This window comes from Tribolium castaneum, chromosome 10, assembly GCF_031307605.1.
Source record: "Tribolium castaneum strain GA2 chromosome 10, icTriCast1.1, whole genome shotgun sequence".
NCBI lineage: Eukaryota > Metazoa > Arthropoda > Insecta > Coleoptera > Tenebrionidae > Tribolium > Tribolium castaneum.
In genome coordinates, this window is record NC_087403.1 from 6,169,127 (window position 1) to 6,185,439 (window position 16,313).

Below are 16,313 nucleotides of genomic sequence, written 5' to 3' on the forward strand. Positions count from 1 at the left end.
TGGAAACCGTAACTAATTTAGTAATTGAGGTAAAAAGCCTCACAATACCGCTGCAACAAAGCCCTTAATTGGCGGCTCTTCTTATGTAATGAAACTCTTGAAAAATTTTGTGCAGTTGACGCAACTGTGATAAATCTCCCAACGACTCTTCCCTTTCAGTGATAATATTATCTCGGTAGTAACATTCACTATGATTAATTTTATACCTTCTTGCAACGTGATTTTCCATACATTATGTAAAAATTATCTAGAAAGTAACTCTTCGATAACATACAACCTACAATTATTCTATCTAAAATTCCCTAACACAGAAACATTTACTTATGAAGTTATAAAATTGAACCGAGAAGTCATGCTTTCCACACCCAAACCTGCCTATGCTGCTAGTTGAGATAATTATAACACTTTCATCTATTACTTTTACTTTACAAATTTTTAGCTTCTTGCCAGCTCCAACTAGAGTTTAATTTGCACAAATATTTCACGTACAATAAGAATAATTAAAACTAAAGCATTTGCGTAACAACTTGTTCACTTTTACCTTTGTGTAGTAACAATTTTTCAATTTACATACAGTGATGCAACGTGAAGCGACCAATGTCAAGTTTAACCAAATATTATTTGCGAATTTGATTTTTCCAATTAAACGGTTGTGGAATTAAGTAATTGGTTCCCTCTTACTGACACAAAATTACACATGGTGCGATTAGTTTTTATATCTAGACTTTCACTATCCAATCTTTTAAAAGTTCAACAGACTCTAGTTTTTCTAATAATTACAGTAACAGGGCGAATACTCGTATGGATGTCACCTTCACCCATAATTAATTGCAATTACAATAAACCAATATGCAAATCCCATAAAACAATAAATTATGGGATGTAACCGCGAAAAATTGTTTACACGCTTGGTTAGCGTAGGAGTCCCAGTTGCGTCACGATTTTTTGGAAAAAACAAACCATTAAGTTAATAAACTTTATTTACAAAAATAAATTCATACTTAATTAATAATTAAAAATATGGAGATTTAATTGGGATGTTCACAGCACCCGAACACATCTTCCTGAAACAGAAGCGTTTTTAACTCAAAGTATCACTAAAACCGGCACTTACTTCACTTAAAATAATTCACTAATATTATTTGCACTAACTTGCCGTAAATGGTCATTTCGGATTAGTCACTTTTGTTAAACAAACAAATATTCTTAAGAGAGCGACAAGGTTGAGTGTATTATGTTCATGACAGTGGACCACAACACACGAGGTTAGAAGAGTCTATAAAACTAATTTGTATTATCCCCACTTCGTAGAAAATTTATCAAATTCCCAATGCATTCATCTCTCCCCTGAGTTTTGGTAAATTAAAACACCCACATTCAATGCAAATTAATGCTAATTTGCACCGAAATACAGGAAAATGCAATCAATTAGTCAAGTTTCAGGTGGGTATTTTGGGCTAGTTGTTCACTCACTATTGCCACACTTTACCTTAAAATCGCTGTTACTTCACATGCAATCATTTAAATGTTCGATTTCCGTGCGGTTTAGTTTCCTTAATTCAGATTTATTATTTTTTAGCGGGGATACCTTGATAGAACTGTGTTGCAACGATTGACCTCTTGCTGCCTCAGATGTGTTCACCTTGAGGTTTCCAAAAATAGGAAAACATTTCAATAAAAAACACTCATCATTTATTTAAACCGATTTTATTGGAAACTATTGTACACAGTCAATTGTAACAACATAAATGATGCGTAAAATATAAAAAATACAATGACATTTATTTCACGGACGTCGGGTCCATATATTAAGTTTCTAACATTTTATAATTACATTTAATGCTCGTAACCTCTATTGTAACATTTTTAATTACAACAAGCTACATTTTTCGCCTAATTTTGTCGTGTTCTACAAATAATAATTGACTTAATTTTCTGAAGAAAAGGTCAACTACTCTTCAATCACCTTTGCAACAAAACCATTTGCTTACGAGTAATAATGACTCAACAAATCTTTTATCACTTCGAAAATGTATTAAAAACTCTAAAAAATAAGCCCCGGATTGATAAAATAATAATAGCCTCGTGAACATAATAACCAATTAAAATCAATTAATATCACTACATAATAATTACAACGATAAACTAATTAGTTGTTATTTGTTTTCAGTTTAAACCAATTGCTGAAGCTACAAAATAATTCTTCTTTGGTGATCCTTGGTTTGAAAAACGTCACATTGTCGTTTTATTAAACCAGTTGCGAAATTCTGAGACAGTGTTTTACGTCAATTAAATAAAAAAATAAGTTGTGTTCATTAGAATCTCACTCACGAAAACCCAAAACGTAAGATGAAAAATTTGTTTGATTAACACAACTCTCGTATGTGAACCTTTCTGGCAAATATTTGTTCCGGCTTGTTATAGTTTATGGTTTAGTTTAACCAAAAGCGATACGCTTACGCAAATAGTTTGACGAGTTGTATGTCATAGGTGTAACAAGTGCTTTCCGGACAATTACCTATCTGAACGCTAAATTACGCTACTTAAGTAAAAATGAATAATAATCATTAGTCATTACTGTTTTGCAATTGCCGAAATTTGCGGCTAATTTAAACATATTAGTTTTCTAACAAAAAATTGGATTTTCTAACGCTGTGAGTAAATATTGACGCTGGAACAGTTTGCATCATTTGTTGACAATTTAAATGAATGTTAATTTGCTTTATATTAAAGCAAATTTGCGTGTTTTTCTATATTTGTGATGACTGATGACTGATGAGCGTTTACAACAGCGTCAACATCTCAGTGTCGTTGCAATTTTTCAATTAAAATCACATTACTGTGTAACCTTCAGCAATAATAAACGCAAAACTATACATATTGTATGCTAATAAAATTTTTATTAACTCATTTGACTATTTTTTTACGCGCGCTGTAAACGTATATAGGCAACCAACAATACAATTAAAAAATTATCAATGATTTTGATGCGAATTAATTTGATTCCACCTAATGATAGTTTCTTGAGTACAATTTAGGTATTTTTTGAGTCAGTTTCAACAATTACACAAGACCGGATGATGTCATTCCCGTTGGTATAATTAAAAATAAAACTGTATTTTCGTTCAAGGTTCCTAACTGAAACGTGATGAAAATGACGAAATTTTTCTACAATCAGTTAAAGGTAATTTTACTTAAAACCTTACGTGATGACCGAGTGGGTTATTAGATGTAGATGTTTATCAGTTTCTTAAAATGATCATTAAAATTTGCGTAACCGCCGTAATTGTCGTTTGGGTTCGTATAAATAAAAAACTCAAAATATTGCAAAATATTTTATTAACAATACAACTGGCATCAGTTTATGTACTTCAACAATTAATTCAGCCCTTAGAAAAAACGAATAAACGTATAAAAACCAATAAATAACACAATTTTATTCGCTACATATGTCATACCAAATGTTAGTACTTTCTAAAAAATGTTGTTCTTCCACCTCAGGAAAAAATTATAAGTCTGACTCTACACCAGAGTTGATGAAGTCTTTGATGTACAAACCGGCCTTTAATGGTAGTACCCTGCAAAAACGATTAATCACTGAAAAAAATACGGAAAATGCTACCTAACAAAATCGTTCAAGTTGACCAGATAGCCGGGTATCGACACCAATTTCTGTTGCGTCTGCTGCGCTTTCATGATGGATTTTGCAGCATATCTGGGGTTCAGAAGCGGCATAAGCCGCTCAAACCTAACCTTCGGCTTTTTGCACAAGCCGGTGTCGACCATGTAAGGGCATACACAAGTTGTCTCAATTTTGCAATTTTTTTCTTGCCGAAATTCCTCATGTAAAGCCTCCATAATGCCACGAACGGCAAACTTGGTACCGCAGTAAGGAACCAAGTTCTCAAGGCCGAACAAACCGGCACAGGAAGACAGAGCTACAATGTGACCGTGGTTATTTTTCTTCATAGTGGGAAGAAAAGCTTGAATTGTCTATAATCAATAAATCAGAGAAATTTCATTGCGGAAAAACCGTGACGGGTACCCAAAAATGAGCGAAAACATTGATCGCGAAGGTTTTTTCAATCTCTTCTTTCGTTTGGTCGAGAATCGGATGCGTGGGCATTATTCCAGCGTTGTTGATCAAAATTGAAACATCCCCGACCTCTTTTAGTACTTTTTTGGCGACTTCGAAAACGCTGTCTTTGTTTGAGACGTCGCAGCTAGAAATAGATTTTTGTTTGGGGACAAGTGCAAGAATTGGTGGCTCACTAATAGGCGTAAGCTTTGGGGTAACCGCGGGCATTTATCTCCGAAATAGTCTCTTCATTGCTTTTTGTGTTTACGTCCCAGCCCACCACAGTAGCGCCCTTTGAGGCGTACAAAAGCGCCAGCTCTTTGCCCATCCCATGGCCGGTGCCGGTTATCTAAACACATTTTTTATCAAAGAAAACCGCAAATGTTCGCACGTACCAAAACAATTTCCCCTTTAACCGGCCGTTCCGGCACTGGCACTATATACCTATAGAAACGCTCCCCCAAACTGTACAAAACTAGCACCCACAGTAACACTACGTCCCCAATTAGTTGCACTACATCCCAGATTTGCTGGCTCAAATTTTTCCTCCGGTTTCTGCAACAGCAACAAATTATTACATAGATGCATGAAATTTGTTATATCACAGCAACATTAGTGGAAAAATCTGCAGAATATTAATTACGCGTTCGCAGTCGCAAACCAGAAACCAGTTGTACATGAAATTTAAGGTCGAATGATGCTTTGTAATAAACACTTAAAATTAATAAAAGGTGAGTCGCGATTGTTTATTATTAATTCAATAACATGAGCTTAGTCCAAGCAATTATCTCAAAAAATTCCGCAAGATTCGCAAAATCACAGGAGGAATTTCGCCTGCGACTGGGCCTTGGCTAAAGGTTAGTCAGTTTTGTGAGAGTAACCTCACCTCAATACGAAGTACTATGGATTAACATTTAAAAAATATTTGTGTTTTGATCAGACATCGGTAAAACAACTATAAATATGCCCCTAATTCCAAAGTAAAGACAGCAGCATTGTTCTCTGTTACAACACAGCTAATTAGTCTGAACTCGAATTACAATTAATTATTTCCAAAGTGAGCCTGCCACTCTGAATTGCGGAGTAAAAATCGAATTTAAATGAATTACATAATTGATTTCCATAACTATAATTATTAAGGAATGAATATTAATAACAGAAATAAAGTCCATCAAAACAAGCGAATTACAAGTGTCACAATAAAAAGTGTAATATTGCTACTGTGATGGGAGCAATTAAATTGTGTTTTCCGAGCAAACAGTTTTTCTTTGCCTCACGGCTGTAAAATTGCTGTTGACTCTTTAAATGAGCAAATTTGTTTTGGGATTATTTTAACACAACAGATGTCTTCACTTTGTAAATAAACAAAGCGCATTCACATTATTTTTGAATCGCTACTTTTCCACTCATAATAATTTTGTAATACCTCACATTCTCTAGATGCAAAATCAAACTGGTTTAGAGAATTTACCAATACTTTTGCCCAATAGGTTGTTGAAATTACACTGATTATACTTTCATTTCGCTACAGAAAATAATATCGGGACACTTAATACAATATCCGTACTCTATTCAGCGGAACAATAAAAGCCTAAGATGTTACGCAATACGTAATAAGAACTGGATGCTCACGGTGTCAAGGTTTCGCATTGTGGCACGGAAAACCTTTTTCCAGTTTTCATCCCGGGTTTAATTGGCCTATTAGATGAATTTGCGGTTAATTGTCAAAAAGCGTAGTTAATGACCGCCCGCTCCTAATGTGCTTTTAATGACTGATACGATTTTCGTTAAACTAAAAGTTGAAAATAGTTCTACTCACATGGGCTGTGTCCCAGAGCCACTGCTTCCATTTAAACCCATTTTTGATTTGGCGTGGACCTCCACCATGTCTCGCGCTTCAGGGAACACGTTCAACGTCTGTTGGTTAAAACACCAACTGAAACCTGCTGGCTAGTCTACTCAGCAGCGTGTGTGTTGGTTTATAATTTCATATTTTATATATGAACGCGATTAATGAAGTCATAAAAGCGCTATAAAAATTATGCACTAATGCTAGCGAAAAGAACCAAACGTTCGGACAGTTTTCGTCCTCTTATCATGCAACAAAATAAATAGATGGTACGTCCAATTGTCACCCACTGCTTATCAGCGATTATTTATTCGTGCGTGCCGCTCGCAATTTATCTCAAATTCCTTCCAAGATTCTCTCCTTTTTTGGGTTTATGGACACCCACTCCCCCGCTTATCTAAAAATTTAATATTGATTTTCCCTATCAGCAAGTAATCGCTTCGTCAATTCGTAAACACAGCTAATTTTAAATTCATTAAATAAATTGCATTTTGTTATTCCGATAACTATAATTTCAGCAAAGACGGGCAATTTCGCGTCGATATACAGCGTGTTTCTTTAATCGCTTCCGCCCCATAATTCCGAAAAAATACAAATTACAGACTCACATGAGTTGTTCGCACGACACCTGAAGTCACTCTTGAACGCTTTCTCAAATTGTATTGCAAGCTCTAACTGCTCTGTGCCCATAAATACTGACTTTCGGGGCAAAAGCGGGCGGGAATATTTAAACTGGGTAAATAAAGCTCGGTTTGGTTTGGCATTTTTATTCAATGACTACGCCTTCAGGGTTGACAAAAATGTGTTCTTTGACCGTTCTGAAGGCAAACATTTTCCAAAGGCTTCCAAAAGTAACGGCTCCTCCGTCACCGTTGCTTGAAAATCTTCAAGTGACACTTTCCCGTCCTTATCTTTATCCATTTTTCTCATCACGATGTCAACCAAGTCCTTGATGGCCTCATCGGGGTCCTCTTCCTGTGGATGTTTAATTAGACAATTCCTAAAAAATAAAAAAATCGTCCCACTTTCTCCTGTAATGCGTCCAATTTGCGCACATTTATACGCAGTAAAAACTTAATGAACATAAATGGCAAGATTGTCAACAATTACAAGTAATTAATAAACAATAATAACACTGTGTTTACTTATTCTCACCGCAAAAGCTGGAACATTTCGTCCTTTGTAATAAATCCGTCGGCATTTAAGTCGTAAACCGCGAAACAAAATTCGATTTGTTTAGCCGTGGAGCCTCTCAAAAGCAAGGATAATCCGTGCAGCCAGGCCTCGAGCGTAATAAGCCCGTAATTGGCCTTATCCCAGACGCAAAAAATCCGGTCCATTAGCATATTCTCTGCCACAATATCGAACGTGTTGTGCAAAATCTCCCTGAAAACGATCCGATCGATCCCCTGAAACGGGCAGAGCAATAAAACACCACTCGATAGCACACCGTACTTCTTGCACGTTCGCAGGTTTCCCGATAATTGAGCTCGGATTGGCGCTGGTTTTCATCTTCCCTTGGCTCGACTTGGTCTTGTTGATGGTGACCAACTTCCGGAAAATTTTGTAGAGCGCCTCGATCTCGCTCCTGAAACTCGCGCGTTAAAAGCTCCCGGAATTAGCCCGGAATCGGTACCTCGTGAATAGCGTGTCGCGCTTAGCGGCTTCTAAGATCTTCATCGAACACCGGTAAGCGATATCTTGCTCCGACATTTTTTTGCGACGGGGCTTTGCCGGTTTTCCGGCCGGTTGGGCGCTGCTTCTTTTACTACTCCGGTTGCCCGCCAGAAAAAGCGAAACGCTTTTCATAACTAACAGCCCCCCGCGCATGCTTAGCCCGGAAACTCCTGAAGCCATCTCGAAGAGTTTCCTGTGCCCTTAATCAAACTGCAAGATCCACTATGATTGCCCGACATGTCATTGCAAAAAGTTTAAACAACAAATTCCAACATTGGGAGCTTTTGTCGTTTCATGCGGAAGAATATTGAGCGACGTTGATGGCAAAAAAAGATAATCTTCTCTGCGATTTATAGCCAGATAAGAGACATTGGATTACGTTCTGGGTAGCGAAACCAACAGGAATATTGGCAAACGAGAAAGACATTTGTGGAAAAAAATTAGTGGCCAATTCTAGATTTACCGGTATTTTGGGAACAGCTAAAAATAAATGAAAACAATTCCCAATACTGAAATTTTAAAACCGGTCCACACCTTTAACACCTAACTTATTTTAATTGCTATAAATACCAAATGAGTTTACCAGTCCATACCCACACTGTTTAAAGTGAAAATAAAAAAGAAGTATATCAAACCTTAGGTTTATTTCTTCATATAAAATGTGGAAAAAAACAAGGTTCGTAAATTGAAAAAACGAGCATCAACATTTTGTTACGGTTCACTGTCTAAATCTTGCAACATTCCAATTGCGTTTTTACTGAATATACAATGTAAATAGCCTTGCGTTCAATTAAAAAAAACATTAAACCGTTGTAAAGTTCATGTAATGAACAACAATTAAAAAAATTATAAACAATTTTTATTTTTAATATTTTTGAAAACACTGAATACAATTAGATATAAAAAACTGTAATAATAGTTTAGGCTTTGAAATTTAATTGGAACTTATTCACAAACTTCAAAAAAATGCTGAACATATGAGGCGAAGCAAAAATTCTTAATGGGTGGGGGCAATTTGCTGAAAATGGTTGGTTGGGACGATTGGCAAATAAAGCAATTTTCAAAATCTTCGCCGACTCTTCAAGAGAAGGTCAAAAAAATAAAATGTGTTAATGTGTTTGCAAATTTAATTAAGTATTCGGTTGATGCAAAATAAGTTTTTGTGTGCCGGATAACAAACACAGAAAACGCGGATTTTTATTTAATTCATTTTACTTGGACTAGCTTTTCGATTAATGAACAAAGCTGAAGTTTAATTAAATTCTATGACGCTTTTCTATCTCACTCTTGACAATTTTTGGAAAATAATTAGGTATGTGTTTCTGTATTAAATACCTCTTAATAAATTTAACCCAATTTTTCAGCTCGGTTTATTTAGGTAAGAAACTCAAAAACGTGTTTACAAGCTTGAAAAAAAAAGTAACTCTCTTTTCGGCTAATTTTTCAACTTTTTCTTGACAAAATTTCGCTCAAAAACAAACGAAATCGAGTAAAATAGGCAAAGTCCTTAGCATCAGTTTCATTTTATTTTTGTGTGTTTTGACAAGATCTTGCAAAATAAATGGGCATCATGTTCAAAAACGAATTAATTTGACTAAAATACTATAAAAGTAATACCATTTTCGATTTGGTGTTTTTTTGACCAGTTTTAACAAAAAATTTCGATAGAAAAAACTTAAGTGTTTTGTCCATTCGCAGAAATCATGACTTATTTCGGCCTAATTTTGTTTATTCTTCGGTTTTGTTTGAATAAAAAAACCGTGTCAAACACTATAGTTCATTGTTTCAGAAGAAACATTGGTCTAAAAATTCTTAATTAAATAATTAAATTTCGGATCCCAAAATAAAGCTTGCTACACTGAACAAAATAGAGACATTTTTTATTGTTACCAACTTAATTTTAAAGCAATTTTAAATTAAGTTCACCCGCAACATCTAAGTATAATTAATAGTGCCACCAAATTGTCTAAAAAGCACTTATATAGGTGTTATAATGGCAATTTCGGCGCCCTCTCAGGTTTATTATTCAAACAGTTAATGAATTATTGATTATTTTGATATGAATAGCATTTATCTGTGTTTAAATAATTAATAAGCCCTTTATCTTGTCATATCAACCTTTATTTACTCTATTTTTTCTCATAAAATATTTACAAAGTTGTCATTTGGGACGTTATTATCCTTACTACATATCTCTCTAATGACTTTTTTTGCTTCTATAAAATTATTATGTTTTAAGGTGTTTTATTTACACGTTAAGCATATTAAATCCAATTTACAGCAGAACATTAAGAAAATAATGCATGATAATTAACATAGGCGTTTCAAAATTTTTTTGCTTCTGCCAAATTTTCCTGGTCAAAATAATCGTCGACTGTAAGAAAATTAATGAACTGACAATCACTTGCACTTCTTATAAAGCCGTCACGAATTTTTTGGCTGTCACGAAATATTTTGTCACTGAGTCGTTTTTAGACGTATCGTCCGTAAAATTTTTCTGTATTTTGCAGAGAACACGGCTTATTGAAACAGCCATCAATTGTAACAAAATAAACAATCTTTTTTTCTTTTAGCATATGTAAGATTTTTAAGTATATAAAATATGATTCTTTTTTACAAATAGCAAATACCCATAGCTGTATGAAAAAATTGAAGTAAAACACTAAATATACTTTTAAAAATTCTAACTGTTGGTGTTTTTTTTGTCTCACATCGTATGGAAAATAAAAAAATGGTAACAGCTAAAGTGGAACGATAGGGTAAACTTTTTATTTATTGCTCTTGTAGAAATGATTACAGTTTACAAAAAACTATTAAAAAATGGAAGCGACATGTAATCAAAAAATTTTATCAAAATCCGAAAAGTAGATTTCATAATATTTTGCTTACAAGTTTGAGAAAAAATAAAGTCAGCGTCTCAAATATATATTAAGTCTGCAATTTTTGTTCCATGGTCTTGCTTAAAATATATATTTTTTTAAAATCTCTGTGCTCCAATACTTATGTAATCAGTTATAATGATTTAATTAGTCCCAAAAATAGCTCTGTATATGTAATTACTCGAGTGAAAAAGCATTGAACGTTATTGCTTCCGTCGTTTGCCTCAAATCTAGGTCAGACATGAACAAAATAGTGAATTGCAGCAAAACTGTAAAGGGGTGGTAGCGTGAGGTGCAAGGCGTCAATCTAACGATAATACGGCGTGTAATTCGCTGGCAAAGTTTTATTGACCAGTTAGAAAACTGCCTATTCTCATTATAGATTGCATCGATTCCATTTAAGTTAGTTTCTAACTATTGATTTTTCTACGGGAATTCTTTTGTGTCTCGACTCTTTTACCTATGCGACTTTTTTCTTTCTATTCACCAAAGAAATCAATCCGGAATATATGATTGATTAGACTTTTTCTATCCTAGCAGTCGGCGTCACAACACGCGAAGTTCACACGCAACATATGTTTGGTAACTAGGCAGATTTTTCATATCAAATGAAATCAACTAACACATTACCTGCTCCAATCAGTTGTCTGTCAATAACACCCTGCTGACAATACGCGATGTTTATTTGCTGCCAGGCAACCAAGGTGTGACGAAAAATCAAATTTTTCCTCGTGATGTCAAGGATCGACAATAAAACAGTTTTCAATGTACACATATGTAATCCACTAATATATTACATTACAAAATATTTACAAACAGAAATATCCGGTTGTCAATAAAAGTAATCAATTAATAAGATTGCAGATGCCTAATTTATAGCACGATATACACAGTGGCCTGAAGAACGTTGGAATGATTTTGTAAAGCTTCAAATTTCACAATTTCTCTAAAATTTACGATGCTATATATTAGGGAACCAAAGATGGCGAAATGAAATTTACAACTTTGTGTAAAAAATTGCTACTATAATCACAGATTAATCAGTAACACATTTTATAAAACTTTACAATATACACATTTTGTAATGGTATTTCGAATTTTGATATTTCTATTTAATCAACTTATGTTAGCAATGTGAAAACTGATGTATACATTTTTAATTACCTACTAAAGAAACTACATTGAAAAAATTAGAAATGTTATGTGAATTAGGAACACAATTTAACTAAATACGCCGTGATACGTGTGAATGATTAAAGTAAGAAGAAATGAGCTTATCAAGCTAGTTGAGTAACTCTTATATTTAGATAAGCGTTCTATAAAACAGATATATTTAGAATTTGATTGTTGGATGACCAAATGAAATGTGCAAATTGTAAAATAAAATTGCTCCAAATTAATTGTCGTTAACCATTTTATTGCAGAACAGTTAGTTAACAATCTAAGGGTAAAGTAGTTAATCTCAAACTTAGGCATCGTGGATCATAAAGCATCAGAATTTCTACTGGAGCTAAGCATACAATTAAGAAATGAATTACAACTCACACAATATACAGAAACATAAAATTGCTAATATAATCACAGATGACTCATAACATGCTATAAAACTTTACAATATGCACACCTTTAAATTCTCGAAAATAATATTTATACCCCTAGGGCCGAAAGAGTGTAGTGTAAAATCTTGCGATAAAAATAAGACCCCAAATAGAATATAACTAAAGTTGTGTGATATATTCCCAAAATTTGCACTGCACTCTAACTCAACAATTGTCTCAAAAAGTGTAACTAAAACGCGGTACTCTTGGTTTAGGATTTCTGAATTCATGTAGGTGTAGGAGTTGTAGAAGAGTCAAGGTTAGTAAAGAAAGCTGATGAACGCATTGAAATGAGCTTAGGAGAACCAGGAATATCCGACGGTGATCCAACGGGAGACGCTGGCTCATCTGCAAGAGGAAAGGTTGTCAAAATCGGCAACAGTAACTAAATTAACAAATGAAAAATATCTAGTGACTAATCTTTGCCTCACTCAACAGCTCAAAAGGTAAAGGAAATCGAAATTAATAAATTTCAGTCAAGATTATTTATACAGTTTATTGCAAAACAATTACAATGAAAAAGTAAATCGACAATAAATTTTTCAGTTAAATTAATCAGCGTATAAGAACTATTTCATTACAATGTGACGTTTGTTTTAAACATCTCCAAGAGGGCGTAGTTCTAAACTTTCGCGAACGCAATATAAAAATAAGTTGAACACTTGTTTCTCTAGCTCTATGTAAAAAGATTACATACACTTCACCCACAAAGTATGACACAGGTGATGCAAAATTACGTGTATCGCCTCAGAGAGAGCTTAAAACAGTCTCATGATAATAAGCTGTTGACTGGTCAAGTTCAAAACAATATACAACAGCAAGTTCTGAGTCAAATATTTTGTACAATAACAGGTTTGTTATCATTCAAAACTATACACTTAATAAGATAACTAAAGAAAATTAATTTAAATCCATAATGTAATTAATTGAATATAACAGAGAATTAGTAGTATAATTTAAAAATATATATAACTCGGCTACTAATTCTATGTGAACATAATAATAACTTACACGGAATTACAGCATTTTAACAATATGGTACAAAAGAATCGTTTAATTAATACACAAAACTTGCAAACATATTCAGAAAAACTGCGATATACAATATAGCATCGAAATATGAATAAAAATGTAGTGACTAATTACAACAGAGTATGGCATGATGTGAAATGACAAAGTGCTTTACCTGGTAGCTACTCACCTACTCCTACAACAGACAGATTGCCTGTAAGTGGAGTAGGGGATGAAGATACTGTTGACATCATGCGGCACTGTTCCTTAACAACAGGGTCTGAAACAAATAATTCGTTACAAACACCGAAAAACTCCAACTATTATTAACACAACAACGCGGCTGTGGCAAGCTGCCAGTAGTTTCTCGCATAAATATAAATGTGGAAATATAATTATATAAACTTTCCCAATTTACCCCACAATCAGAAAAAGTGGCAACTCATTAAACTAGTGCAAACATAATTTTCAAATTTTAATTGGTTTAATCAAGATGTTGATATCGATTTTCCCCAAACGCTGTGATAAATAAATTTGTTTATATTTTTTAATGCAAAATAAACAAGTTCAATTTTATCTCAATTCAAAGACTAAGGTCACGAAGTCGAATCAAATTTCCAATTAGCTACTTACAGAAATAGGAGTGATCCATGGCGTCACGTGCGGTGAGACGCTCTAGATGATCGTAACGCAACAGTTTATCCAAAAAGTCTAACGCTTCCGCCGAAACTAGGTGCTGGTTTTCATTATGCACGAATCGCTCCCACCTCTTACGGGAATGTCTGTTGGAACAACGAAAGTTAAATAAATTGGACAACTGGGGCGAGAAATACAAACCTTCCTAAAATGTCGTTAAACCTTGGGTCTAGTTCTATGTGGTATTTATCAAGGTATTCGAAAAGCTCTTCAGTTCCTAGGACTTTGGCAATACGGACTAATTGGTCGTAATTATCATGGCCATGAAAGAAAGGCTCTTTTCTAAATATCATTGAAGCTAACATACATCCCAATGACCACATATCTAATGAATAATCATACATTTGGTAGTCTACAAGCAGTTCAGGTCCTTTAAAGTACCTAGAAGCGACCCTTACATTGTATTCTTGTCCTGGATGATAAAATTCTGCTAAACCCCAATCAATTAGCCTTAACTTTCTATTTTCATGATCAATCATTACATTATGTGGTTTAACATCCCTAAACAAACGCTTGATAAAGCCAGAGTTCGAAAAAAATTAAAAATAATTTACCTATGCATAATACCCATACTGTGACAATAATCCAAAGCTTTGAGCAACTCATATAAATAGTAACGAATATCGAAGTCTGTAAGCGTTTGGTAAAGCTGCTTGAAATCTGTGTTATTGACGTGTTCGAAAATAAGCGCTGGTGTTCTTGATACCGGATCTTTCACAACAGCCTCAAGAGTAATAATATTTGTACCTCCACGTAAATTCTCTAATATCTTGATTTCTCGTTTAATTTTCTTCTTCTTCACTGGCTGAAATCGAACACGTGTTTTAGTACAGCCGCCGATGACGCGCCCGCGACGTGTCGGGTTAAGAGCTTTACATACCTTTAATATTTTGACTACACATTTCTCATTGTTCGTAACATTGACGGCTTCGAAAACTTCGCTATATTTCCCTCTTCCTAGCTTCCTGACCAACTGGTAATCGTCCTGTTGGCCCCAGTCCACAACGTAGCTTTCGTAGTCCCAATATTCTCGTGGTTTGTGCGAATTAACATCGGCATAAACTCGGGCACGACTAGGTACTGCCATTTTATTATGCACAAGGCTGCTCACGAAAGAACGAACATAAGCTCGAGGAGTTCCTTGAACGGGTACTGGAAACGAAAAACGCGCGTTAGAGGCATGCAGAAGGGGCCGTGGACAGAGACTATTGAGTGCTAACATGAATACTGGCTCAAGTTACCTTGTTTAAAGCACAGTTTTGCTAATCTAGAACATTTAATCAGCATAACTACATATCAGAATCTCCAAATTTTGTAAGTCAAGTAGTCAATAGCCTTGTATAGGTAGGCACACGCCATTCCCCTGTACGTACTAGACTTTAGAAAGACTGGATAAAGGCTACACTTAAATACTCCATACCTAGTTCATTCCGTAGACAACTTATATATAGAAATATCCGATAAAACGACACATAGCAACTCCGATAACCTTTTACAATTTATCTAAAATTCTATATATGTTTTTTTTCCTCAACACTACCCGGCTTCTTAGCAAGGAGTCAGAACCAAGATGGAAGGAACTTCCATCCCGCCACGGTAGACTAGATTGGAAGCTAGCAGAGAGCCACTTATTTCAGTATATTGGATACCCCTCTAAAACGACATTGCCAGAACCAGTGGCGTGCCGCCGCCCAACACCCAAAACCGCTACCGCCCGCCGCCCCCGGCAAGCCCCAGCCACCCGCCAGACAACGCGCCCCGACAGCACACCCCCGACAAAAAAGCAATCTTACATAAATCTGGCCCTTTTGCCCGGAAAACGCCTCAAACACTCGCCGGAAAAAACACCTTCACACGGCACTGAACTATCGCCACGAATCCCAACTTATCCGCCGAGCAAACGCTGGAATTGCGATAATCCGCCGGTAGAGCACGCGACAAAAGCGGATTGACGTAATTTTCAAGAAATTTAAATTTTGCGCGCCAGTTTCGAAAGATATTTTTATCTAATGAAGTCACCTAACGGATAACCAAGCACAATTTAAACCAACAAACAATAATCATCAATAATTACGTTCGATATCGGAGTTTGGAACAGGTAATTGGAGTATTTAAGGCAAGTGAAAATTTTTCAAAATTTGCACTTTTTTGACCCACAAAACTCACAAATTCACTTCGATATGAGGCACGTTCCGAAAATATCGATTTATTAGCTTATCGCCCCGTCAATGAAAATATGGCAACAGATGGCGGTCGTAATCAGATTGTACAATTCGCAATTCATCTATGAATAGGCAATCTTGCGCAAATAGATAACGGCGAGCTTTCTTAAATAAGAAAGATTTCCCGTGTTCTTCCTGTAACTGTATATTCCCTTATATCACGTCCCAATTATAAACAGATTATCGATCGCCTGTACCGTAATCTCGTATATTTAACTTTGAACTCAAAAATATCGTTCTATTTTTTCATTCATTGATTTAGCCGCAATCAGGTAAAGTTCAGCGCTCGGTTTGAATTTGTCA

General features: G+C 35.0%; 3 protein-coding genes and 1 long non-coding RNA gene across 11 annotated transcripts; all 4 read right to left on the reverse strand.

Annotated features, from left to right (window-relative positions):
• Positions 1 to 962: 962 nt before the first annotated feature.
• Positions 963 to 2,164, reverse strand: LOC103314657 (uncharacterized). 2 transcript variants are annotated; one of them, XR_001575597.1, is made up of 3 exons: positions 1,490 to 1,504; positions 1,115 to 1,276; positions 963 to 1,064 (listed from the first exon to the last, which is right to left on the reverse strand). It is a non-coding gene; the product is annotated as an uncharacterized LOC103314657 (long non-coding RNA). The 2 variants fall into 2 exon arrangements; XR_010335562.1 differs by having other exon boundaries at positions 1,115 to 2,164.
• A 1,158-nt stretch (positions 2,165 to 3,322) lies between these two features.
• On the reverse strand, positions 3,323 to 6,299 carry LOC660853 (epidermal retinol dehydrogenase 2). The gene is made up of 6 exons (XM_008201184.3): positions 5,898 to 6,299; positions 4,474 to 4,633; positions 4,273 to 4,427; positions 4,046 to 4,223; positions 3,623 to 3,993; positions 3,323 to 3,578 (listed from the first exon to the last, which is right to left on the reverse strand). The coding sequence occupies exons 1-6, from the start codon at positions 5,963 to 5,965 to the stop codon at positions 3,509 to 3,511; spliced, it is 1,002 nt and encodes a 333-aa protein (XP_008199406.1). The 5' UTR covers positions 5,966 to 6,299; the 3' UTR covers positions 3,323 to 3,508.
• A 362-nt stretch (positions 6,300 to 6,661) lies between these two features.
• On the reverse strand, positions 6,662 to 11,248 carry LOC660799 (uncharacterized protein). 3 transcript variants are annotated; one of them, XM_015980034.2, is made up of 5 exons: positions 11,114 to 11,248; positions 7,564 to 7,814; positions 7,383 to 7,515; positions 7,083 to 7,336; positions 6,662 to 6,927 (listed from the first exon to the last, which is right to left on the reverse strand). In XM_015980034.2, exons 2-5 carry the CDS (start codon positions 7,782 to 7,784, stop codon positions 6,705 to 6,707), a joined length of 831 nt encoding a protein of 276 aa, XP_015835520.1. In that variant the 5' UTR covers positions 7,785 to 7,814; positions 11,114 to 11,248; the 3' UTR covers positions 6,662 to 6,704. The 3 variants fall into 3 exon arrangements, with proteins under 3 accessions (XP_015835520.1, XP_015835522.1, XP_064215298.1); XM_015980036.2 differs by lacking the exon at positions 11,114 to 11,248 and adding an exon at positions 10,944 to 11,055; XM_064359228.1 differs by lacking the exon at positions 11,114 to 11,248 and adding an exon at positions 8,240 to 8,372.
• CkIIalpha (casein kinase IIalpha) lies at positions 11,243 to 15,814 on the reverse strand. 5 transcript variants are annotated; one of them, XM_064359223.1, is made up of 8 exons: positions 15,209 to 15,478; positions 15,030 to 15,151; positions 14,669 to 14,940; positions 14,343 to 14,593; positions 13,930 to 14,289; positions 13,726 to 13,874; positions 13,283 to 13,372; positions 11,243 to 12,429 (listed from the first exon to the last, which is right to left on the reverse strand). In XM_064359223.1, exons 2-8 carry the CDS (start codon positions 15,073 to 15,075, stop codon positions 12,308 to 12,310), a joined length of 1,290 nt encoding a protein of 429 aa, XP_064215293.1. In that variant the 5' UTR covers positions 15,076 to 15,151; positions 15,209 to 15,478; the 3' UTR covers positions 11,243 to 12,307. The 5 variants fall into 5 exon arrangements, with proteins under 5 accessions (XP_064215293.1, XP_064215297.1, XP_064215296.1 ...); XM_064359227.1 differs by having other exon boundaries at positions 13,268 to 13,372; positions 15,209 to 15,473; XM_064359226.1 differs by lacking the exons at positions 15,030 to 15,151; positions 15,209 to 15,478 and adding an exon at positions 15,582 to 15,814.
• Between the last annotated feature and the right edge of the window lie 499 nt (positions 15,815 to 16,313).

What these genes read in the sequence shown, in the direction of transcription:
- LOC660853 (XM_008201184.3), bottom strand. Translation starts at nt 5,965, where the DNA reads ATGGTGGAGGTCCACGCCAAATCAAAAATGGGTTTAAATGGAAGCAGT. An exon ending in CCCAAAGCTTACGCCTATTA is followed by an intron (nt 4,224 to 4,272) that starts GTGAGCCACCAA and finishes ATCTATTTCTAG; the next exon opens with CTGCGACGTCTCAAACAAAG. An exon ending in AACTTGAACGATTTTGTTAG is followed by an intron (nt 3,579 to 3,622) that starts GTAGCATTTTCC and finishes TCGTTTTTGCAG; the next exon opens with GGTACTACCATTAAAGGCCG.
- CkIIalpha (XM_064359223.1), bottom strand. Translation starts at nt 15,075, where the DNA reads ATGCTGATTAAATGTTCTAGATTAGCAAAACTGTGCTTTAAACAAG. An exon ending in AAAACTGTGCTTTAAACAAG is followed by an intron (nt 14,941 to 15,029) that starts GTAACTTGAGCC and finishes TTTCGTTTCCAG; the next exon opens with TACCCGTTCAAGGAACTCCT. An exon ending in AGTATGGGTATTATGCATAG is followed by an intron (nt 14,290 to 14,342) that starts GTAAATTATTTT and finishes GCGTTTGTTTAG; the next exon opens with GGATGTTAAACCACATAATG.
- LOC660799 (XM_015980034.2), bottom strand. Translation starts at nt 7,784, where the DNA reads ATGGCTTCAGGAGTTTCCGGGCTAAGCATGCGCGGGGGGCTGTTAGTT. An exon ending in AACCTGCGAACGTGCAAGAA is followed by an intron (nt 7,337 to 7,382) that starts GTACGGTGTGCT and finishes TGCCCGTTTCAG; the next exon opens with GGGATCGATCGGATCGTTTT. An exon ending in GAAATGTTCCAGCTTTTGCG is followed by an intron (nt 6,928 to 7,082) that starts GTGAGAATAAGT and finishes TTTATTTTTTAG; the next exon opens with GAATTGTCTAATTAAACATC.